Source organism: Podarcis bocagei (genome assembly GCF_964188305.1).
Source record: "Podarcis bocagei genome assembly, chromosome: 2".
NCBI classification, from domain to species: domain Eukaryota; kingdom Metazoa; phylum Chordata; class Lepidosauria; order Squamata; family Lacertidae; genus Podarcis; species Podarcis bocagei.
Window position 1 is genome coordinate 58,455,425 of NC_138126.1, and position 25,580 is coordinate 58,481,004.

The 25,580-nt window shown below is 44.7% G+C and overlaps 1 protein-coding gene across 9 annotated transcripts in view; it reads left to right on the top strand.

The window, feature by feature from the left end:
• The window catches only part of LOC308577489 (semaphorin-3D-like), a 60,920-nt gene that overhangs the window by 32,846 nt on the left and 2,494 nt on the right, over positions 1-25,580 (top strand). For 8 of the 9 annotated variants that reach the window (XM_081177707.1, XM_081177705.1, XM_081177710.1 and 5 more), the window contains 14 exons: positions 4,750-4,910; positions 5,127-5,189; positions 6,932-7,051; positions 9,181-9,283; positions 10,643-10,771; positions 12,178-12,323; positions 13,319-13,433; positions 14,441-14,510; positions 15,132-15,276; positions 15,798-16,020; positions 19,024-19,112; positions 20,409-20,450; positions 20,804-20,961; positions 21,820-21,884. In XM_081177707.1, coding sequence (XP_081033833.1) covers positions 4,750-4,910; positions 5,127-5,189; positions 6,932-7,051; positions 9,181-9,283; positions 10,643-10,771; positions 12,178-12,323; positions 13,319-13,433; positions 14,441-14,510; positions 15,132-15,276; positions 15,798-16,020; positions 19,024-19,112; positions 20,409-20,450; positions 20,804-20,961; positions 21,820-21,884 — 1,629 coding nt within the window. Of the gene's footprint in view, positions 1-25; positions 153-4,749; positions 4,911-5,126; positions 5,190-6,931; positions 7,052-9,180; positions 9,284-10,642; positions 10,772-12,177; positions 12,324-13,318; positions 13,434-14,440; positions 14,511-15,131; positions 15,277-15,797; positions 16,021-19,023; positions 19,113-20,408; positions 20,451-20,803; positions 20,962-21,819; positions 21,885-25,580 lie in introns of all 9 variants that reach the window. The other variant, XM_081177712.1, reaches the window with a different exon arrangement.

Here is a 25,580-nt window from a genome sequence, read left to right on the forward strand (position 1 = left end):
CGCCAATCTCTCCCACAAAATGCAGGCAGTCTGGAGACAACCAAAGGCAGGATCAATAAGAGAAATGCAAGACAGTTGGGTGGATCTTATTTACAAAGGAAGTACCAGTTAATGGATGCAGTGGAGCTTTGATGCATTACTGCTAATTCTAGGTAGAGTTAATTTCCTTAACTAGAACTCAGAGAGTGGAGATAAACAATAGATTTAAAGAGAGCTGAAAGTGGTTTGACAGATGGAGGTTTTAGGATGGGGTGATAGAAAGCAAACCTAGACAAAAAGAGACCACCAGATTAATGTGGTCTGCAATGGGGCCAAACATTTCTAAAGCACAGAGTTTCAGATATACTGCCAGCAGTGATAACAGGTCACTAAAATTAAACAAATCGATCTGGGTTTCTTTGAAAAGTAAACAGCTGAAAGGCTTTAGCTGGATAGAAATAGAACTTCAAAGTGTGTACTAGGGTCAGACATGCTAGAAAAATGCTTAATATTTGGTCTCAGCTAAAAGGAAGTTCCCAGCTTGCAGAGGACCAAGGGGCAATGAAGACAATGGCAGGAGGTGTGACTCACAGATATCAAACCAAGTTCAAGGATACAAGGAATGACGGGGTTTACATTTGGAAAGTCCTCGGAGGCGCCCTCCACCCTGGGAGTAGAATAGGTGGGAGGGAGAAAGAAACAGATGGGCTGGCCAAAAGGAAATGAGAAAACTCAAGGCAGGGAGTGCAAAGGAAAGATGTGCTTGAGAGAATAAGGCCAAAAACAATAGCCCACCACAGCAGCAAGACGATGGCTTTCCTAGTGTTGTCAATGGGGAGTGTCAGGATTGTGGGGCCCAGTGCAGTGGCAAGAGCACAAGGAGGGGCCATCCTTTTTCTTTCTCTATTTAAATAGCAGTTATCACAGCTAGAAAAACAGAAGCACTGAATGAAAACATGGTAGGTTTCCTTGTTTTTGTTCCTTGTTTTGGAGCCTTCTTTTGTTTGAGAACATATTCTGCACAACTCAAAAGCATGCTTCCCAAAGTTTTTGTATAAAATCGGCCCCAATAAGACAATAATAATAATAATAATAATAATAATAATAATAATAATAATAATAATAATAATAATAATTTATTATTTATACCCCGCCCATCTGGCTGGGTTTCCCCAGCCACTCTGGGCGGCTTCCAACTGAATATTAAAAACAGTACAGCTTCAAACATTAAAAACTTCCCTAAAGAGGGCTGCCTTCAGATGACTTTTAAAAGTAAAATAGTTGTTTATTGCTTTGACATCTGCTGGGAGGGCGTTCCACAGGGCAGGCACCACTACCGAGAAGGCCCTCTGCCTGGTTCCCTGTAACCTTACTTCTCGCAGAGAGGGAACCACCAGAAGGCCCTCGGTGCTGGATCTCAGTGTCTGGGCTGAACGATGGGGGTGGAGACGCTCCTTCAGGTATACTGGACCGAGGCCATTTAGGGCTTTAAAGGTCAGCACCAACACTTTGAATTGTGCTCGGAAACGTACTGGGAGCCAATGCAGATCTCTCAGAACCGGTGTTATGTGGTCCCGGCGGCCACTCCCAGTCACCAGTCTAGCTGCCGCATTCTGGATTAATTGCAGTTTCCGGGTCACCTTCAAAGGTAGCCCCACGTAGAGCGCGTTGCAGTAGTCCAAGCGGGAGATAACTAGAGCATGCACCACTCTGGCAAGACAGTCCGCGGGCAGGTAGGGTCTTAGCCTGCGTACCAGGTGGAGCTGGTAGACAGCTGCCCTGGACACAGAATTAACCTGTGCCTCCATGGACAGCTGTGAGTCCAAAATGACTCCCAGGCTGCGCACCTGTTCCTTCAGGGGCACAGTTACCCCATTCAGGACCAGGGAATCCCCCACACCCGCCCGCCCCCTGTCCCCCAAAAACAGTACTTCTGTCTTGTCATCCATCCTCCAACAGCCTCCAGGCACACACACAGGACCTTCACCTGAAGGCTCACTGGTTCTGATTTAAAGGAGAGGTAGAGCTGGGTGTCATCTGCATACTGATGAACACCCAGCCCAAACCCCCTGATGATCTCTCCCAGCGGCTTCATATAGATATTAAAAAGCATGGGGGAGAGGACGGAACCCTGAGGCACCCCACAACTGAGAGCCCAGGGGTCTGAACACTCATCCCCCACCACCACTTTCTGGACATGGCCCAGGAGAAAGGAGCGGAACCACCGTATAACAGTGCCCCCAGCTCCCAGCCCCTCTAGACGGTCCAGAAGGATGTTATGGTCGATGGTGTCAAAGGCCGCTGAGAGATCCAGCAGAACTAGGAAACAGCTCTCACCTTTGTCCCTAGTCGCCAGAGATCATCAACCAGCGCGACCAAGGCAGTTTCAGTCCCATGGTGAGGCCTGAATCCCAATTGGAAGGGATCCAAATGGTCCGCATCCTCCAGTCGTGCTTGGAGTTGTCTGGCAACCACCCACTCAATCACCTTGCTCAAGAATGGTAAATTTGAGACTGGGCGATAGTTGGCCAAATTGGCTGGGTCTAAAGATGTTTTTTTAAGAAGCGGTTTAATGACCGCCTCTTTCAGCGGGTCTGGGAAGGCTCCCTCACAGAGGGAAGCATTCACCACCCCGCAGAGCCTATCGCCCAGCCCTTCCCGGCTCGCTTTCATAGAATCATAGAATCTGCAAAAAACTTTGCAAAAGCATTGCAGGAGATCTTGGGGTCCCTACCAGGCCCCGGTGGTGCAGGTGGTTCCGATAGATTGTGAACCACCTGAAAAAGTCTCCTGCTGCTGTTTTCTGCAGATGCAATGGAGGCAGTGAAGAAGGCCCTCTTCGCCGTCGCCATTGCCACTTGGTAGGCTCGACGTTGAGCTCTAGCCCGTGTCCGGTCTGATTCAGAATGAGTTTTCCGCCACCGGCGCTCTAGCCGTCTCAACGATTGTTTCATCACCCTCAGCTCCGGGGAAAACCACGGGGCTGTCCGGGCTCCATGCAATCGGAGAGGGCACTTCGGAGCCAGACAGTCAATAGCCCTGGTTAACTCCGCATTCCAGCGGGCCACCAGGGAATCAGCTGAAAGGCCATCAACTTGGGATAAAACATCCCCTACCACTTTCTGGAAGCCAATTGGATCCATTAAGTGGCGGGGGCGGACCATCCGAATCGGTCCCACCTCCCTGCAGAGGGGAAGGGTTGCGGAGAAGTCCAGTTGCACCAGGAAGTGATCTGACCATGGCACTTCTTTTGTTTCGCTTTTAGTTAATGTCAGATCACCAACATCCATAGAGGTAAACACCTCTTTCATTCTCTTTCACACTAACACTGCTCATTCCCATTGAACTGCTGCTAAGAGGATGGCCATGTCTCCCCTCCCGCTCCCAGCCAGACTCCACCTTTCTATGGGATGGAAGGGGCATATCCCAAAGGGCGATGGGTCTAAACTACAGCATCACACAGTTTCTGTCTCATGGCTCCCTTGCCCAAATGAAAACGGAACAAATGAAAGAGCCAGAAAGAAAGTATACTTAGCAATAAAGGTTCTCAGACATGGTTCTCTGCTCTTAGTCTGGTTACCATGGTATATTTTTGTTTTCTTAATAGTGATGTGGATCAGTTAATTTCCATGTGACGTGCAATCTGTCTCCAGCAACAATTGCACATAGAGAGTGCAAAGTTCACACACTGCATCCCTTGATGGGTTACTCATTGTTCCTGTCAGTGTTCTACACTAATATTGCACCCACACCACCATATAGGCAGTTGTGTCTCTATATAGGCCTGTGTGGTGTAGTGGTTAAGAGCGGTAGTCTCGTAATCTGGGGAACGGGGTTTGCGTCTCCGCTCCTCCACATGCAGCTGCTGGGTGACCTTGAGCCAGTCACACTTCTTTGAAGTCTCTCAGCCTCACTCACCTCACAGAGTGTTTATTGTGGGGGAGGAAGGGAAAGGAGATTGTTAGCCACTTTGAGACTCCTTAGGGTAGTGATAAAGTGGGATATCAAATCCAAACTCTTCTTTAGAGAGCTGCAGCCCCACCCCTATGATTGACTCAGACCTTCAAAGCTGGTAAGAAGAAAACATATTCAGGAAAGGAACCAACTTCTAACACTTTACTGTGTCTCTTCTTGGCTATTTCCCCACTAGCATTCCATTCTCAGAGCCCTGACTTTTTTAAAATTTTAACCATAGTGGCCCAATCTCTTGTCTTTCATTAATGCTCCTTGCATTATTATGATTATCAGTGCTTTTTTTAAAAAAAAATATTTAGGTGTACTCTCATTTTGACTCAAGAAAATCACCATTTTATAGTTCAAATCGGGAAAAATAAATACAGTAAATGGACAAAAGTACAGTCGTACCTTGGTTCTCTAACAGAATGCCTTCCAGGAGTCTGTTTGACTCCTGGAACCGTTTGAAAACCAAGGCACAACTTCTGATTGGCTGCAGGAGCATCCTGCAGCCAATCGGAAGCCGCAGAAGCAGCGCCGGACGTTCGGCTTCCAAAAATCATTCTCAGGAGAGAGTGAGCAGGCATGGCAATTGGGTTTTCCGCATATTACCGTTTGTTATGATTTATTGCTAAAGAGTGGGTTTTCTGGGAGAAAGTGGCAGGGCAAAGGCAAAACCACACAGACCCATGCCTAGAAAGCACGAGACAAGCAGGAAACCACTTGGACCCACCTGTGCCTTCTAGGCAGGGTACAGGTAGAAGTGTGGATGAGCCCACCATCTTCATATTTCTGTTTGCAAATTCCACCTTACAGACCTCCTGAGATCAAACAGCTCTCAGCTGCTCTTGGACTCTGAGGATGAGCTGGCACTCCAGACACTACTTGTGGACGAAAAGAGGGCATGGCTGATGGCAGGCGCTAAGGACCACATATTTTTGCTCAACCTTGACAGCCCCAACCAAGAGCCGCAGAAGGTTAGAGTGCCAAAGGAGGTTGCTTTGGGGTGGGGTGGGAAGGGAGAAAAACAGAAAACGGCCATCAGGATTTGGTCCATGGGCTATACAGGGAGTGTGGGGAGAAAAGTGGAAGGGACGTCTCATTAGGTGATTGAACCTTGTTTCCCATGTGCATATCCCACTTACTGCTGCAATGGATTCCATCCACATTCTTGGTTGTGTTTTCTCTTCCAGATTTTCTGGCCAGCTCCTAGAGATCAAATGGAGCACTGCAGACTGGCTGGGAAGAATCCTAAGGTAAAAATGGTGGACTTTAGGCTCCATGGTTTAGGTCAGTGTTTCCCAAACGTTTTTGGGCAACGGCACACCTGTTAGCCAGAAAAAAATCTCGCGGCACACCACCATTAAAGCCCCGCCCCGTGACGTCAGCGCGCAGCGTCACGCCGGGAGGGACGCACAAAAGCGAAAGTTTTTTCCCTCCCCCTTGCCGGGGTGGGAGGAGGCAGCAGAGCGAGGGCAGCTGAGGTGGCGGCGGCTGTTGTGGTGGTGGCGGCGATAGCGGGCGGAGGAGGGGGCGGCGGCGGGAGTTGCTGCTGCTGTTGTTGCTGCTGCTGCCCGGACATGCCGGCCTCCTCCTCCTCCGCTGTCTCGCGATCCTCCCTTTTGCGCACGCTGCCCCGCCGCTCGGCACCACCACCGCGGAGCCGCCCCCGGCTCGACGCGGATCCTCGCCGCCGCCGCCGCCTCTCACCGCCCGACTCGCCCGCCTTCCTCCCACGGCACACCAGCCGATGTCTCACGGCACACTAGTGTGCCGCGGAACACCGGTTGGGAAACACTGGTTTAGGTTGAGGTGCCTCCTGAATGATCTGTGATCACTAACTACAATGCAGTCCTATACATGCTTACTCAGAAGTAAGTCCCACTGAACTGATGTTGATGTTTTTATTACCACCATCATTATTTTACAAATTTATAAACTATTTTATAACCTGAGGCCATCAAAGCAGTATACAACACAAAAATAAGATAATACTACAAAAACCATAAATCCTAAAAACAAAAAAAATTCTTACATGCTCTAAAGCCATTCATACAAATTAATAGTCTATAATTCACTGAGGCTTACTCCCATGTAAGTATAGGATATAGGATTGTAGCTAAGAACCAGTGGTACCTCTGGTTACGTACTTAATTCGTTCCGGAGATCCGTTCTTAACCTGAAGCACCACTGTAGCTAATGGGGCCTCCTGCTGCTGCGCCGCCGCTGCATGATTTCTGTTTTCATCCTGAAGCAAAGTTCTTAACCCGAGGTACTATTTCTGGGTTAGCGGAGTCTGTAACCTGAAGCGTATGTAACCTGAAGCGTATGTAACCCGAGGTACCACTTTATAAAGACATTCGTTTAGTGATTTGTGGATGTGCACAGGCAGGAGCAACTTCTCAAATGGTAAGTAGATGAGTAAATCAGACTATGGCCTCAATCCAGCATCAGTAGCTTGTAGGGCTGGGCAACATATCAATATATCGTCCAAAATCAGTTTGAAGTTCACATTGTGATAATTGTTTCATAATATTTGAGCTGGCAATATATTGCTGAATCACAATTTGTGTAAGGGCTAGGCGATATTTGATTTCAGCATTGCGATAACTCACCAGCTAAACATCGCAATAACTCACCAGCAACACATTGCAAAGTTATCAGCAGCTAAACCTCATAATATCACCATGAGGTGATTGATAATATCACCATTTCTCAGTTTTAGACCCTTAAGTAGTAGCAGTTGCCAGGACATTGTCCTGTTTGCCTCTGCATAGCTCCTTCCTTATTTCAGATATCGTGATATATCAATATATTGCAATGTTTAGCTGGTTTTGAAAACCAGATTTTGAAAACCAGCTATCGCCCAGCAAATACTGTTAGATGCATAGCTTGTAAGTCAGATACTTCCTTTCCTTTCATGGTGGGAATACTGGGTCAAACCAAAAATGTCCAAGTAAAATCCTGCCATCTTTTACATCTTTGACTCCTTTACTAGATGGAATGTGCCAATTTCATCCGCTTTCTCCAGCATTTCAACAGCACTCATGTGTTTGCCTGTGGAACAGGCTCCTACCAGCCCATATGTGCCTTCATATATCTCAGAGCTGGAGTGGAGGTGAGTTGCATCCACAAGGCCAGTATTACAGGTATCAGAATCTAGATGCAGTGTAACTCTTTCTGCATCCGACTTCTCCCTCAATGCATACTATTTGAGAGCAGGGGAATGATTGTCGTAATGACTTCTTGCATCAGATAAAAAAACCAGCATTATATTTTTACCTGTGTTTTGCAATATCGCCTGCTTCTCTGAGGAACAGGGAATTCTTTCACTGATACTCTTTTCTGATGCTTTCCATAGTAAGGAAGAAAGACAGCTGCCCACTCTTCCAACCTTTTTCAGAAGATGTCTTGTGCATTTGCTCTTTCTGCAGACAGTACAAAAACATTTTGTAGAGATACCCAGAATGAATAAGTGATGAGGGATTTAGGAGACAATCACTTATTCTCTTCAGGTATTATTAACTTCCACACCAGCATTCTGCCCTCTCTAGCAACTCCATGGCAACCATCCCAGCAGTGGGTGAAATCCTGTAATCTGTTCACTTGGGCCAATCCCGCCAATTCCAGTCAGACTTTGGCATAATACCCTAGACACAGGCTTAAGGCTATTCTTGACACTTTGGATTATGTTGGTCAAAGGCCAAATTCTTTGGATTAGCACAATACGAGTACAAATAATAAGTGGGCACCATATTGCTTAGTATTTTTATATCTGATTTCAGGGTTTCAAAGAGCTTCAAGTCAATCACCTCATTAATCCTGTTAATTTACAGTGATGGTCTCTCCTAAGGAAATTGATTGTTTAAGATGTGTAAGGCTTTTCCACACTTACCTTTCCTCCATGCTTTTCAGGCCTGGTCCACACTTTAAAGCTCTGTATCTGAATGTTGTTGTTTCTTTTGCTCTGGAGCTTTCCCTGCAAAAACTCATTCTTTACTGCTGAATCAAGAGCAAATGACAATCCGTGAAAAAACAGTCAAAGGTAGTGTTAAAGGGCAGTGGAGAAATGGGAACTGAAACACATTGGGCAAGAAAGCCCAAAGCACATAAATGGACAATGTACAGTGGTGCCCCGCAAGACGAATGCCTCGCAAGACGAAAAACTCGCTAGACGAAAGGGTTTTGCGGTTTTTGAGCTGCTTCGCAAGACGAATTTCCCTATGGGCTTGCTTCGCAAGACGAAAACGTCTTGCAAGTTTGTTTCCTTTTTCTTAACACCGTTAATACAGTTGCGACTTGACTTCGAGGAGCAACTCATAGAACGCGGTGTGGTAGCCTTTTTTGAGGTTTTTGGTGATTTTTGAAGCTTTTCCAAAACTTTCCCAACACCGTGCTTCGCAAGACGAAAAGTTCGCTAGACGAAAAAACTCGCGTAACGAATTAATTTCGTCTTGCGAGGCACCACTGTACATGGGAGGCTGAGGCCTTTTTGGTGATGTAAAGTACAGTATAAAGAAGAGAGAAGAACTTCAGACCATTTAACAGGTTAACCTTCTGCTTTTCTAGACTCAGTCCTCTGAATGCCAATTGCTGGGAATCACAATTTGGGAGAGTCCTCTTTCAAACTTCATATAAGTGTCCTGTTGGCCACTGTGAGAACAAGATGCTGGACTAGATGGGCTTTTCTTATTCACTTCAAAGTAAAGAGAAGCAAAATAAATAACTTTCCTGGCCAGCATCATTAGAATTCCAACTGTATGATAATTTTTTCAAGTATGTTCAGTAAAGGGCAGCTCCATAGCACTGAGAAAACAACCAGTCTGGAACTTCTGTGAGGTTGCCACTCTGTGGAAAAGCTTCACAGCACGCCTAAAGCACTTTTACAACTCTAGCACCAAAGGCAAGGTAGGTAGTGCTGACTATTTGAGTCATAGAGGTGGAGAAGACCAAAAATAATTTAGTCTAACCCCATGCCACATGCCACCCATCCATTTGGGCCCCTACAGAACCAGTAAGATACTCCTGTGGCAAATAGTTTGGGTGTGAGCAAAGAGAGTGGAAAGTGGTGATGACAGTGGTTAAAATAACAGCCTGCACCTTAAAACTCTCTAGTTCAGGAGGTTCCCTCGAGAGCAGCCAGGACTGTTGAGCCAATTTCTTTGAAGTGTAAAACAATCTCCACTGTGAGCGTGACCACTCTGTTTACAGTCATACTTATGAAATCTTTTCCATGGTCCTCTGCAGGAACCAGTGGTGTCAGCTATGCAGCTGGTGACGTCCTCCATAGAATCTGGAAGAGGCAAGTGTCCATACAGCCCCCATGAGCCTTTCACAGGGCTGCTCATAGGTAAGAGGGACTGTGAACAGAAAGCAGGCGCAAAACCTAGACAATGGCTTCTTGTATCCAATAGCATCCCTCGACTGACAGAACGCTATTTGATTCAGCAGAGGCTTCTAGGACCCAAAGTCAGGAGGAAGAAGCATCCATTTTTCCAGATCTTCCTTTATCCTGCAGGCCACTAGCCACACTGTTCCAAAAGGTCCCCCAAACTTCTTTATATTTTGAGGTGGGGGAGAGGGTAGAGGGAATAAACAAAAATGGCCTCCCTCCCCTTTTCACTAATCCAGGCCTTCTCTGGATCAATCAGAGCACAAATGGATCCAACCCAATATATGCTAGGATCATTTAAGACAAATGCAATATATATTAACAGGTTTAGTTCCAGCAGTGGCTTTTGCAATCTTTGTCTCTCTGTGTGCCTCCTTTCTTCAATGGCAGAAATGGGGAACCTCAAGCACAGGGAGCACATGTGGCCCTCCTCTCTGTCCGGCCCTTGGAACTCTCCCCAGGCCACACCCCCTCCCAAGTCACACCCCTCAGCCCTATTTTGCCATCCTCCTTGGGTGTTTCTGTCTGGCTGGAATGTGCCCCTGAGCTTCCTGCTTGTCTACATGGATGATAGAGAAGGATGTGCGATTATGAAGAAACTAGCCCTGTTCAAAAGACTAAAATGCACATTCATTGCTCTGCTGACTTTATTCCTGCCCTGCCCACCACTGACATGTGTCCTCCTCCCCAAAGGTCACCCAGAAGGGAATGCGATCCTCATGTGGATAAAGGTTCCCTACTCTCTGATCCATGGTCTCTGGTCAAGGCTAGCACTTTCATGGGTCGAGGCAAAAAAAAATTGGTTTCAGGCAGCAGATCCACCCGCCCCACCACTGGAAGCCCTGCCACAGCTTCACCCATGCCACCACTGCTGCTGCCACAATGTCCAATGTCCTTGCCCTAACATGGCACCCTCACCACCACTGTAGCATTGTGGCAAGGGTGCAGTTGTGGCGGCGGCGCAGGCAGCAGTGCGGGCACTGTGGCAAGGCAGGAAGGAGGTCCAAATCTGTTGGGAGCAGTGTTGGCAGAGCATCAGCAGGGCATTTTGCCTACAGCAGCAAAACGTTCTTGGACACCCCTGTCTCTGATATATTAATCCTCTTTCCCATTAATGCATCTCCATACTGAGTGAGGACTTTTCTATTTGTTTAACGCTGAGGAGGCGTCAGAGAGCAATCATACATAAATTGTTACTCCAATATTATTTTTCTTAAAATGTGCAGAGTGTAGGCATGAAGCGAAATAAACTTCCTTAGAGATCTGGAATGTAGCTTTTCTGCCAATATATATTTTTTTCTTTTTTTGATTTGACAGATGGGGAGTTTTATTCAGGCACTTCTGTTGACTTCATGGGCAGCAGTGCTGCTTTTTTCCGTACACAGCTTGACAGGGTTGACCAGAACTACATCCGGACAGAACAGAACCAGGATTACTGGTTAAATGGTAAGTGGGTGTTGGCAGAAGCAGCTGCTCAGAATATGATCTCTGTTAGCCAACAAGTCGGCCATTATTGTGCATGTAGCTCTTCACCTACAGAGTGATACAGCAAGGATGTGGAACGTAAACCAACTAATGTGGCTGTGTTGCCATCATGATAACAGGAGGCAGGATAACTCACAACACTTCAACCCCATTGCCTAAAACTATCAAATCAAATTCTTACAGTTCACTCCAAAAAAACATTTCCATGTATTACCATGAGATCTCAGGGAGTTATAAACATAATCTTCTTGGCACATATAATAAAAAAAAGTTGCCATACATTATAGAAAGGATGGGGGTTAGAATTCCCTTTGGTCGCATGAATCTGGCACATCAGCTTTTCAGCCAGGGCTATTGTCCATGCCCATTGCATGGTCATTTCCATGCATGAGGAGAAATATTAAAAGTTTTTTATGTGCAGTTGGTGGAGCAGACATGTCCTTCTTTCCAAGCAAAGCAAGTTGAGGGAAAGGTTGTAGGTCTGTTTTGTATATTAAACTCAATCTTTAAACAACAAAATCCAAAATGGATGAACAGATTTTCATTGACACACAAATTAACTCAATAGTTTTTCTGCCTGGAGAGAAATGGGTGGGATCTCTTGGTGATAGTGATTGTTCTGCACTGAGATTGACTGAGTAGTGTAGAGAACTGATTGACCAGAGAGCAGGAGATGGGTAGAAATGTCTCACTGAGCCACTCTACATTCAGAGGGATTGTGGAGGAATGTGTGGGACATAAAAATGTGGGGCAAGATATCACCAGAAGCCTCCGCTCCTATAGCCATGCTACCCTGGAAAGGGGGGCTTCAGCAGCAGGGCAGCAGCCAGGGTAGCAACACCTTCCTGCCTCAGGTGGCAAAAAAAGGACAGGTAGCCCACAAATTTCATAATTGTGGGTTTTCTTTTGTCGTTTTGATTTTTTTTTGCAACCGTAGTTGTCCTCTTTTATTGTTATCTTGATTTTTAAAAATCATTTATTCATACATATACAGTGGTACCTCGGGTTAAGTACTTAATTTGTTCCGGAGGTCTGTACTTAACCTGAAACTGTTCTTAACCTGAAGCACCACTTTAGCTAATGGGGCCTCCTGCTGCTGCTGCGCCGCCAGAGCACGATTTCTGTTCTCATCCTGAAGCAAAGTTCTTAACCTGAAGCACTTTTCTGGGTTAGCGGAGTCTGTAACCTGAAGCGTATGTAACCCGAGGTACCACTGTACAGGTATATATATTGTTCTGCCAGCAATTTTTAACTGAATTGTAGCTGTGACTCCTTGATTTCTGCATTGCAGGGGTGACCCTTGGAATCCCTTCCAACTCTAAAATTCTGTGATCCTTTGACTTTTAACTGAATTTCCCTCCTTGCAGAGCCTGTGTTTATTGGTGCCTATGCTATTCCCGACACCTACAACCATGATGATGATAAGGTGTACTTCTTTTTCCGGGAGACTGCAGTGGAAGCTGGACAGTGGGAGAGAAGGCGCATCTATACCCGGGTGGCACGGGTCTGCAAGGTCAGTGAGGGGAGTCAACTGGACAACCCAGCTGTGATTCAAAGAATCAACTCAGCCTATGGGAACCATTGCTTGCTGGTTTGAATATTTAGTGTTTGCCAATATGATCATGCTTTTAACAGGACAGAAAGGGATGCTGAGAGCCACCTCCCCACCCTAGTGGGATGACCTTTTTGTCTGAATGTGAATCCTTCTCAGAGTGACACTGGTACCCAGATGCTGGGTACATAAAATCTTTTTTTCCTCCTCCTGTGATGGGAGTTGGGAACCTCTGGCTTTCTAGATGTTGATGGACTTCAACTCACACAACTCACTCTTGAACTTGGTAACATTGAATTTGTAATTTGTAAGATTGCATATATCTCTCAAATATTGATTTGAGACTGGTACATATATTATTTGAGTTTGTATTATTTTATGTTATAGTACACATTGCTTTGAGATATTTAGTGTGCAATATACTTTCATTGTGCATACAGAGTTTGTGCTTGATGAAGACTCCAACTCACATCAGCCCTAGCCAGTATAGTCAATGGTCAGGGATGGTGGACGTTGTAGTCTGGAGAGCCAGAGGCTTCCCATCCCTGTTCTGCAGCTTCCAATGTGGATAATTTTCCTTCTCCCTGTGTCTTGGAACATGGTACTCATCTGATAAGCGTTCTTTTCATCAGGCAAAACAACCACCTTGAAATCAGAAAGTTTGCATTGAGAACCAGCCTGAGTTTGCAGCCATGTTGCAGTTGAAATCCCATGTTGACTTGGGACTCCATAGGATTTCCTTCTGCATGGAAGTAGGGGGAAATGGCCCTTTGGGTGTTCCACTTTTGCCAGAAGGGCTGGACAATTCTGATCATCCAAAATTTTAAGACACACCAGTTGTGTGACCATGATAGGGTTGATTCCAGTCAAAGCAGTAGCTTGGGACAGGGACATAGGCTTTCCATAAGTGGATGAGGAGATTGTAGTCCTGACTGGCTCCTCTTTGTGGCTGGCAGAATGATGTTGGTGGGAAGCACAGCCTCATTAATCGTTGGAGCACATTCCTAAAAGCCCGGCTGGTTTGCTCCATTCCAGGTCTGCAGGGCACTGAAACACACTTTGATCAGCTGGGTAAGTTTGCTTTGCGTTCTCTTATTCTTTCCTCTGCTAATCAGTGATTACTATTATTGGTGGGAGTGACTTGCATCCTGCAGTACTGGTTCAGCATCGTTTTTCCATGCTTTTCTCTCTGCCCCACCTTGAACCTTGCTTGAGTGAGTGGGTGAATCTGTGGGAAGGAAGTTCCTTCATTTTACTTTCTCAATGGCTGGATGGCCATCATCATATGTATTGGGGTGAGGACATTATTTCTTAATGCACACATGCTTAATTTGAAAGCTCTTTTCCACCAGACCTGCACTTTTCACTCTGAGGTGAGCAGATCAATACTTGTGATTGTACTTCTTTCTGGGAAGGGACTCTTTTCCAATGTGCAGCCCTCTGTGATCAGAAATGGGAAATGTGGCCACTGCTGCAAGAGCACTGAGGGTTCATTAATACACAACAATATTTTACCAGACATTAAGTACTCAGTTGACGACACCCTTTTCTCAACAGCAGAAATAAAGCACACCACAGTCACTACCCAACCCACACCCTTATTATTTAATACAAGACATAGCGCAGTTAATAATTGATGCTTTATTTTCTGATTATTTACCATTTAATAGTTGTGTGTAGGTATGCATGCATTCCCCTTTAAGCAAAATACTTTGGGAAGACACACTAGTTTCTAGTTTATCCAGGGTGTAGAATTCAACTTGTCTTGGGCTAAGACTCTTGACACAGAATTTTAATTTTTCTAGTGCAGAGGATACAGCATTCTGGTCATAACTAATACAGCAGGATTTGATGTGTTCTGCCCACCAGTTCCCCCCGACTCTGTCTTAACAGCTGCTGAAGTACCTGCTTAGGTGGTGTTGGGGTTTTTGGAGCTGAAACTGCAATTGCCATAATGGTGGAGACATTGTTATGATTAGAGCTCTCCCTTCTGTTCAGTCTTCAAGACATTTCTAGCAGCCAGCCACAGACCTCCTCATCTCATCTCATGTGTTCCCCGCCCCAATGTTTCTTTCCAGAGGATGTATTCCTCCTTCACACCCGTAATGCACAGAACCCTCTCGTTTACGGCCTCTTCACAGTGTCAAGGTGAGTGTTAAGATGAACAACTCACATCAGGAAATTGACTCATTGTTTGTGCAAGCACCAGGTTTACTTCAGCATTGACAAAGGCTAACACGTCATTTAAACACAGTGCTTGTGCACAGATACCTTATGCAATGAGTTTCCTTGGCTCTGAATTGGAGTCATGAAAAAGCACTACCAGACAATCACTCTCCCCAAGTCCAAATACTTGCAAAATGTAGTGCACCTTGTGCTAAGCCACTCATAGACATGGGGGAGGTGGGATGGGGTTTTGTGCAGTATTCCATTACAAAACACTCCACAAAGCAAAGATCAACATGGAGGACAGTTAGTGAGAACAAAGTGCTTCTCTGAATCAGTGTCGGAATGCAGGAAGTGTTAAAAGAACATCATTTGAAGGGAAACTAATTCTTTAAAGATAGACCTTTCTGTGATGATTTAATACAGAGGTAGGGAACCTGAGGTCCTCCAAATCCTTGAATAAAGTGCCTATTTTCTAAGGCAGAAACCTTTCAACGTAACAGTTTTTCAGATGCGCACAATGCATGTACCATATAGCCACAGCATCAGTAGAGTATGATTCTAGGATTTGCCAGTTACTCCCCCCCCCCTCTTCTTTCCCAGTGGCATTTTTAGTGGTTCTGCTGTGTGTGTTTACTCTTTGGCAGCCATTCGGGCTGCTTTCAATGGACCCTTTGCACATAAGGAAGGCTTCGACTATCAGTGGGTGGAATTCAAGGGACGGATCCCCTACCCCCGCCCTGGAACGGTACGTCTTTAAAACACAAAAGTTTCAGCCAGGGATGGGGAGTTCAGAATCTGATTCAGTTTGCATTTAAAGGTGAGCCTAACTAACTTGCACTTTCTGGAATAATAAAAACAAAACAAAACAACCTTCCTTCAGCACTTGCAGTTTTCCACATTTTGCAATGCACATACTGGAGTAAAGTGTGCTTAGAATTCATATACTAGTGAAAATGACATACAGAAATGCATTGTTAGTTAGGGAAAGTTGCTTTGCAAAAATGTGTATGGTAGGCCAAATGGCATAGGAACGTTAGTATAAATTTGTACTAAAATGCTGATGAATTGTCATGAAGACTTTTTTTGCCAGCCCATAAATAGGGAGGTTGGAAAGAACTAGGAGACAGCCACATATTGGTAGGCTCTAAGGTACCCCCATTGCTTTCGTTATTTTGCTGCTACAGAACAAGGCGGCTACTTATTGTGGAACTTGAATCCTGCACTGTCTTGTACCCTCTTTTTATGTCCTCATTCTTTCTCTGCCAGTGTCCCAGCGAAACATATGACCCACTCCTCCAGTCAACAAAGGATTTCCCTGATGAAGTGATTGGCTTCATGCGCACCCACCATCTGATGTGGGACCCCGTCTATCCACTCCATTGGAAGCCTGTTCTGATGAGAGCCAATGTAGCCTTCCAGATCAAGCAGATACTGGTGGACAGAGTGGAGACAGAGGCTGGACCTGTTGATGTCCTCTTCCTTGGAACAGGTAGAGGGTGCTAGCTAAAGATGTCCGCCTCTCTTTGTGACACACTACATCACAATGGTCTTTTTTCCATGGGCCCTTCATGTGTCCTTTCCAGCTCAGCAGGCAAAGGAAGGCGAGGGATGGTAGTGCCCAAACGTCATGATGTCACGATGAAGGAAGAGAGGTTGTCGCAGTAATTTAGGAGTTTGCCCAGTCAAAATGCTGTAAGATAATCTGACAACTTTATATTTTGAAATGGTCCCTGATGTTATTCTGGAAAGCTGTTAACAAAGAACTGCCCGTCCCTAAGAATCTCACCTCAGTAGGTACTGCATTAGATCAGAAAGGAGCTCCAGAGGTTGAGAGGGAAGGATCTGAGGTACCAGGCTAAAGAGGTTCAAGGTTGTGATCCTAAACATACTTGTTGGAAGTACAGCCATCAAATTTGATGGATTGACTTCAGAACAAAGAAGAGTTTTAGAATGGCCTAACAAGAAACTGAAAGTGAGAGTTTTTTGCTAACTGTTACATTACAATTATTTGTCCACTTGAGACTTAGGGTGCAATTAGATATGGCGGTGGCATGATTCAACCCAAATCATGCAAAATGTCTACAAAGCAGCAGGGCTTGGCGAGGGGAATTTTTTAATGGATACCACAGCATGGGAGTGTGGTGGCGGAAGCCACGTCTTTCCACTGCCTGTGTTTGTGGCCTTGAACCTCTTTTCCTCACCATTTTTCTCCCCATGAGGGTTGCTTCCTATTGCAGATCCCCACTGAGAGAAACATAGCTGGAGAGAAGCAAATGTAGGAAGCAGGTTATGGATGAGGAGGAAGATCCATTTCACCCCTCCCCACCCATGTCATGCTGATCTCTTTCTGCTCTTTAAGGGGAAAGAGCAGTGCGCCAGTACTGGCTGTCACCAGCCCATGAGTGGGCATTCTTTGTACACTGCCATTCTATTTCTTACAAAGCCTTGTTGCAGTTTTTGTCAGTGGTTTTGTTTATTAACATGAGTATAATCTGAAATAAGAAGTGACCCTTCTGATTGCTAATTGAAGCATAATTTTCCTCCTAGCAGTGCTTTCTTATAGGAGGGGAAAAGTTGCCGGTACTGTGTACCCTTGAGTATCCCCAGAAAAAAAAGCACTGCCTACCAGTAAAAATCTGATTCTCTACGAAGTATTGAAAGATACACGTTTTAAACAAATATAAAAATGTAAAGTAGGATTCCAAAAACTACAGGCTGTCATTTTGGATAGAGATCACTGAAAACATCAGCTTGGTACATTGCAGCTATCAAAACAATGCTAGAAATTATTAGCAAAGAGATGAAATAAAACAAAGAAAATATCATAATAGCTCTATATAAATATGCTTGATGAGTCCACATCTTGAGCACAGCATTCAACTAATCTGATCGTGATATCCCAAGAAAGACTTATCACAGCCAAAAAATTGTATGGAAGTAACACATTATTATTGCTATGGAATACCTTCCATATGAAAATCTTCCATACAAAAGATTATGGAAGAAAGCTGAGGGATATTGTCAGTGTTCAGCAGTGTTGTACATTGAACAGCTATTATTATTTATTAATCATGCATCACTTATTCCCAAAGCAATGTACAAAATATAATTAAAAACAGCACAAAAATAACAGAAAACAAACCTGAAAGCAACACAAAGTGGACACCCATGGCAGAGACCTATTCATCCAGCTGGGAAAGCTCTTTTGGAACAGAAATGCCTTCAACTTTTAAGGTGTTTGTGTTGATTTCTGAGAACTCTACATTCTGAGAACTCTACTTTCTACACAGCCTAAGATAAGATTATAGGGAGTCAAAACTTTTATAGTTTCTCTCCCTGCCCCTAGGAATATAGGACATATATCTACACTACAAATTTGTATTATTGTGGGAAAGTATGGCTCCGGTGCTCATCACCAAGTTAATAAGAAAAGTGTTTTGCTTCTGTAGTTGATGTTGGCAGATATGGTGGGTTGAGCCTGTGCTTGCATTCTAGTGTAGGATAAAGGGAAGGGTTGGGGGAAAGAGACCAATCACCAATGTTTCAATAGGCTGAGTAGCTACATTGCCCTGCCACCACCCATCCTGCGTACCTTAGCTGTGCAGCATGTGGACATGTATGGGTTGCACACATCAACCCTATGCATGGCATGAACATAATTATGTTGATTCTCATATTCGAGAAAGCAGCCCAACATTCCCACTTTTCCTCGAAAACAAAATACCAATCTGCTACTGGTGCAGAAGCCAACACAATCTTGGCTGGCATTTGTACTACTGAGGGGTTGGCAACCCTACAGAGTTTTGGCATGACAGTGTATGGGGACTAGGCATAAATGAAAATTGGCATCATCACTTGACCACATTGCCAACCATTCCATTTGGAAGTCTCTTTAGTAACAGTACCTGAAAGTAACTGGCTATAATGTGCAGTTGTGCCACTGAGATCTAGAAGCAAAGCAGAGCACTGATTTATCCAATCTTCAAATCAAGCATTGAAAGAAACTTATATAGAAATCAAGTGAAGGGCATTGTAATAGTGGTGTTTGAGCAAAAACCATCAGGAACAAATGAAGCTGCCATACACTGAATGAGACCATCACTGCATCTAATTCAGTATTGTTTACACTGATTGACAGCAGCTCTCCAGGGCTTCAGACAGAAGACATTCCAAGCCTTGCCAGGAGATGCCAGGAATTAATAGAAACATGGAATTGCAGCATTAGAACATGGGACCTTCTGCATGCAAAGCTGTGTAGCACTCATGGTGTTCTGAATCCTCTGCTGCATGCTGAGAGTAATGCAGGAACAATGGATGCATCGTTTCTAACATCCTGTTCTTCATACCTTGGAGTAGCCAACACTGGCATCTTTCAGAGATAGTTTACTGGACTTGCTCAAATAAACTGCTTTGACTAACTGACCAAACCAATTCTGTGCAGCAAGAACTGGTGCACTTACCCCATGATATGTCCTTACATCTTATTCTGCAGATGATGGCAAAGTACTAAAGGTGGGGATTGCTGGCATAGGAGGCCAAGATGCCCAGGAAATTAGCTTGGAAGAGATTAGTGTTTCAAAGGTACTGTGGAAATCTCATTGATCCTTAAAAGCCTTTTTGTTTATGGATCCACCAAGAAAGTGCCATGTTGCCAGACGTAACTTATGATGAATTTTTTGCTGATTGAAAATAGAGACTTTGTCTATTGTGGGGAATGGTGGTTGCACCAATCAACATTCAGGATGTCGTGCTTTCCTTTTGTAATTGGAATCTTGGTGTAGAGCACCTTTTACCATCCTGGTGCCCTCAAGGTATATTTGGATTCCTTTGCCCATCAGTCCCAGACAGCACAGCTTATTGAGATAAAACTGCTTTGGCTCACCTTCAGCACATCTGGCTGGGGCTGATGAGAGTTGTACTTCAAAATATCTGGAAGGCATCAAGCTTGAAAAAGGTTGAAATAGAGCAGTAGCCAACTCCTGGCAGTTTTTCCTGGAAGCCAAGCAAGTTGATTTTTCCCTTCAGTATTGACTTCACTTGACCTTGAATGGATGACTTTGAACTAAAGGTTATGGCCTGCATATAGAAAGATGGAATATACATTTTTTAAAATAATGATCATAAGATACATGACAGCTGATGAAAATGCAAAGCATAGATCTAGTGTCCCCTTCTTGCAACATATACTACAGAAGTAGCCAACACGATGCCCTCTGGATGTTGTTGGGCTACAGGTCCCATAATTTCTGACCGTTAGCTATGCTGACTGGGGTTGATGGGACTTGTGCATTTCCCAGCTACTTAATCAACTGTCCTAGGGCTTAGCTGTATCTTGAGAGCCTACAGCAGCTTCTTACTTTTGGCACATCAACCTAGAATTTTATTTACTCTGCATTCAACTGGAGTGTTACAGGGCAGTGGAGAAATGGGAACTAACACACACAGGGCAAGAAAGGCCCAAGTACACATCATATCTGGAGGATGAAGACTGTTTTTGTGCTGGCAAAGTGTAAAACAATGGAGAACAAATTAGCCTGCTACTTTTCTGAACTCAACCTTCTGAATGCCAGTTTGATGCAAATCACAATTGGGAAGAGAGCGTGGTTGCACTCAAGTCCCGCTTGGTGGTTTCCTGTAAGCATCTGGTTGGCCACTGTGAGGACAGAATGCTGGATTAGACTGGCCTGTGGCCTGATCCAGCAGGGTTGCTCTTCTTAGGTTTTTTAGTAGCATACAAGAATGTCAGGAGGAGAGCAGGCTCAGTTTATGAACACACCAGTCTATAGCTGGGGTGGAATTTTGGGGATGCTAATACTGGATTTAGAATAAAGGTTTGCTGTGCTTGTTCAAACTTCTCCTGTCTTCTCTTTCTTGTAGATGTCTTCAGCCATCTTAGACATGCAGTTTTCTCCTAAGAGGGTAAGTCTGCATTTGTTAATCTACCAGTAGCATTTTTCTAGAGGACAGCCTTCCGCAACCTGGTGTTTGGACTACAGTTCCCATCAGCCCCAGGACACATGGCCAATGGCCAAGGAATAGAAGATAGCACAAAACATCTGGAGGGCACCAGGTTACAGAAGGCTGCTCCAGAGTACGTACTTCAGGGCAGGCTTCTCTCAATATTTACTAAATATGTTATGATTTTGAATCTTCCTTCTTGCTCCCATAAGATGTTTGTGTCCCCATACTCATGGGAGTCTGCCAGGTTTCATGACTTAATGGAAAGGGAAACAAAAGTTGATGCCTCTTTCTATTCTTGGTTCTGTGAGCAGCAGGAGGTGTTTGTGAGCACCACAAATGGCCTGGTCCGGCTCTCCCTGTATCACTGTGAACACTATGGCAAAACCTGCACCGAATGCTGCTTGGCTAGAGATCCCTACTGCACCTGGGATGGCAGGTCCTGCAGGCCCTACTTGCTCACCAAAAAAAGGTGAGTTCCCACCTTATCCTTCTCTCCCTTCTTTAGTGTGCAGTCTCTGTCCTCCATACACTTCCTAGTACTCTTTAGTTGGCATAGTTGGGATGGGGATCACCATCTACACATGAGCATGTGCTATGGCTGTGTATACTGGATGGCCTGTCTGGAGTTCTCTTTAGATCATATGACTTGAGCATCAAACATTTAAATTGGACTGTCTGTAAATCCTGACCTTCCCTAACCCAACCAGCATCTAAGCTTAGGTCCCTTACTTCATTTTACATAGGGCTCCAATCCCAGACACTTTCTTGCCTAGGCACTTTCTGGCTGTGGGGAAAGTAGAACACTGGCCATTAGCTTGAGCCATTCTATGGGAAAGTTATGTAGAAGCCTAGCATTTATCTTTTCTTTGCCAGATGGTCATCAGATCATTGCAGGAAAAAGGCGCGGGGGGGGGGGTGCAGAAATAGAGCACCTGTGGCACTCCAAATCCAATCAGCCCCAGCCAGCACAGAAATAGTCAGAAATGATGGGAGTTAGAGTCTACCAACTTCTGGAGGGCCACTGGTTAGCTATCCTTACTATATAAGGTGAGGTGCTCAGCACTTCACCTTGCTGGAATGGAGAAGGAATGGTGAAGATGCACTGCCTCCTGTGCAAAGCAACACAAAAACAACTGGAGATGAATTTGGTGAAGACTGAAGAACTGGGGCCGCCACCACTCCATTCCCGAGCCATACTATCCCTACATGCCATTCTCGCGTGCACTGCCTGTTAGGCCAAGCCCACCAGTCTCCTTAAAAGAATCCAGATGTTCCTGAGCATCTCTGAAAGCTGGCTAAGCATATGCACCAATTGTCTTCCTTGCAGGCGAGCCCAGTGCCAAAATTTGCTGGAGGCCAATCCGATCAGCCAGTGCCAGGACACTGCAAAAGGTGAGTCAAAGGACACTCTACTGGGCACACCAAAGAGCTGCTAAGCCCACATCAAGCAGCAAGAGCCCACCACTGTTCAGTCCTGGGGAAAATGTAAAAAACAACTTAACAGCATCCCTTGCGCCAAAGCAGGCTTTAGTGTACCTCAGCCTTAGTTCTTGCCAGAAGTTTATGCAGCCTCCTCCTGATCACTCTCAGTGCTGCTAGGGTGATTTACCCACAAAACACATGCTTAAGTGGAGGTGGTTTAAACACAGAGCCCAAGAAAGACCACCTGGGAAGTGGCACTCATCTCATTCAAAGTGCCATGTTGATTTACATTGAGTTTTGCTGCTGTCAGGAGCCATTAGTGATTAATTTAGCCACAGCTGCTCAAAAGCTGGACATATTGAGGTGCTCACCTGAGTTTCCATAAACACTGTCAGCTCTGGATTTAGACACAGAAGTTAATGTAAACCCAACATTTGGTTCTGGTTTGTGCAGGCTCCAACATACGGGATTCATGTTACTTTGCAAGGGATCCTTATCCTACACCTTTAATACAGGCCCTTACTCTTAGCCTCTGTAGGTGTAAAGTAACACATTTATCATTGTACACTTCCATTATAGTGACTCCCACTTTGGACTTGGCTAATGCTTCACTCTAAATTACCCATCTGCAAAAACTGCAGATAAGCAACTCCCTCTGTTTTGTGCACTCAGAAGGGAAATAAGTTTCTCTAAACCCAGACATACAATGCCACCACCTTTACATTTTCTTTTCCCAAGTAGTAGCTGGGTAGTAGTTAAAATAAATATTTCAAATGAAATTCAAAGTGGTATCTAGTACCTGAAACAAAACACATACACAACACATTGGAAGTTTGCAGTGGGGATTACTTCTTCCTACTATATTAACAATTTTTGTATTTGCTCATCAAATTTGCAGATGACACCAAATTGGGAGGGGTAGCTAATGCCACAGAAGACAGAATCAGAATTCAAAATGACCTTAATAGATTGGAGAACTGGGCACAAGCTAACAAAATGAATTTCAGTAGGGACAAATGTAAGGTTCTACACTTAGGCTGGAAGAACCAGAGGCACAAATATAGGCTGGGGGGCACCTGGCTTACTAGCAGTACATGTGAAAAGGATCTTGGGTTCTTGGTGGACCACAAGCTTAACATGAGTCAACAGGGGTGCCAACTTGAATAAAATATTGTGGGGGCCCTGGTAAGCCCCACTCCACACAATTGTTCACATGATGGAGCACACATACCATTTGAATGAGAATGCCCATCAACTTTGTGGGGGCCAGGCCCCCTGAAATATTTTATTGTGGGCGCCAAAGACCCATGGCCCCTGGGAGCTGGCTCCTATGTGAATCCATAGTGTGATGCAACAGCAAAGGCTGCATCAACAGAAGTATAGTGTCCAGAGCAAGGGAAGTAATAGTACCACTCTACTCTGCCTTGGTCAGACCACACCTGGAATACTGTGTCCAATTCTGGGTACCACAATTCAAGAAGGATGTTGACAAGCTGGAACATGTGCAGAGGAGGGCAACCAAGACGATCAAGGGCCTGGAAATTAAGCCTGAGGAGGAGTGCTTGAAGGAGCTGGGTATGTTTAGTCTGGAAAAGAGGGGGCTGAGAGGAGATGTGATAGTCATCTTCAAATATCTTAAGGGCTGTCACATAGAAGAGGAAGCATGCTTGTTTTATCCTGCTGTTGCGGGTAGGTCATGAACCAATGGCTTCAAGTTACAAGAAAGGAGATTTCGATTAAACACCAGGAAGGACTTTCTGACAGTAAGAGCTGTTCAGCAGTGGAACAGACTCCCACAAGAGGTGGTGGACTCTCCTTTCTTGGAGGTTTTTAAGCAGAGGTTGGATGGCCATCTGTCATAGATGCTTTAGCTGAGATTCCTACATTGCAGTGGGTTGGACTAGATGACCCTTGGGTCCCCTCCAACTCTAAGATTCTTTGATTCTATGATTTAGTGCAAAACGCAAAAAAAAAAACCCCTCCTTGATCAGTGATTCCCAAGAGCAACTATGTGTAACTGTGGTTATGACTATGTGCAACTGTCAGAGACTGTATTTGCTGTAGTTAAGAGCAAAGTTTGTATCAGAGCCCCAGTGAAAATTGAAGTGGGGAGGTTATCTGCTTCCTTCTCCAGCTGTGGCCATCCCATTGGTGTAAACACATTTCAAGGGGCTCCTGACCATCAAGAGCAGCTCTGAGGCGGAGACAGGCAGGGCTTCTATGGTAAGAAGGTGAGAAATCCCCATTTGGCAAGCTGAACTCGTCTGGTGGGTCTTAGGATCTAAGCCAATTGATATTAACTGTGGAGGAGACATACAACCCCACTGTTTATACAGGTGTTTAAACTCAGGAGAGCACATACACCCTCCAGCTAAACTGCAGGAAGGCACTTCACCACCTCCTTCTCTTAACTTCTGAGGGAGAAGAGGCCAGTGAACAATTAGTCAACTCTTTTGAGATGGTAATAAACGTCTTCAACTTCCTTGCAGGAAAGCATTTAATGATTACCAGAGCTTAAACATTAAATGTTAAGTTCAAGTCCCCAGCACAAATAGTGGGTAGGGGGACTGGGGCTTTCTTTACAAAGCACAAGGTAGCTGTGCTTGTCCACAAGATAAAACTTGGAAATCCACATTCAGGCAATTCCTTTGCAAGGACCAGTCAAAACGCCTCCAAAATGTGGAAAGCTGTCCGGTTCTCTGGAACTCTTCATCAGACAATATGTTGCACAAAGCAGGGGGTTGAGAAGGTAGAAACATGAGGTTGGATATTGTAGCCACGAGGTCTGCATGTACAAGATGTGCACAGTATTGTGTACTATAGCCAACACAGATTGTTGCTGGGGGCAGGGGGAATGAATGCAAATAACTGCTGAATAAATTAAGACAGTCCCAATCCCAACCTTTCTCACCACCAAAGGAACACAAGTAACGCTGACACCAAACTCTACATACATTAAGCATAATAGAAACATCGCCACCCGACCCCACCCCACCCATCTTCCCTCCCCCCGCTCCCCCTTTCTTTTTCCTTTCTTTCTTTCCTTTTTTTTTCTTCTCCCCCTAATGCCTCAACAAATGAAATGGATTTGTAAAAATGTTACATGGAAAAAAATTCACGAGGCATTACACTTCTGTAAAACAAGAAAATCCTTAATAATAATAATAATAATAATAATAATAATAATAATAATAATAATAAAAGATCACATTGTTGCCTCAAAAAAAAAATTAAGACAGTCCCACAGGGTTCAGGGAGCAACTAATTAGTGCTCAGTCTGCATAGCTGAAAAGATAGTATTTTGCACAACACAAGGGGCAATGACCCTGTTTATCACTTCCCACAATACCAAAGAGCCGGTGTTGAATGCTACTGCACACACAGCTCAGGGAAAGAACAAGAAGTCTCATGAGGTTTTGCAAATGGCCTTCACCAGTATTTAGAATTCTGAGTCTGGAAGCATTCGCCAGTCATGAATACTACATAACTTACAAGATCCCAGGAATGCTGAATACCAGCAGTCAAGAAGTTGTTGATACTGCAAATATCTAATCCTCTATACATGTGGGAAGGCTCTTTTCATTATACCATAACTCACTAATGGAAGAAGCGAGATATTTGTTGAGTTTCTGAGCAAGTCATTATAATGAGGGCTAATTCAAGTAC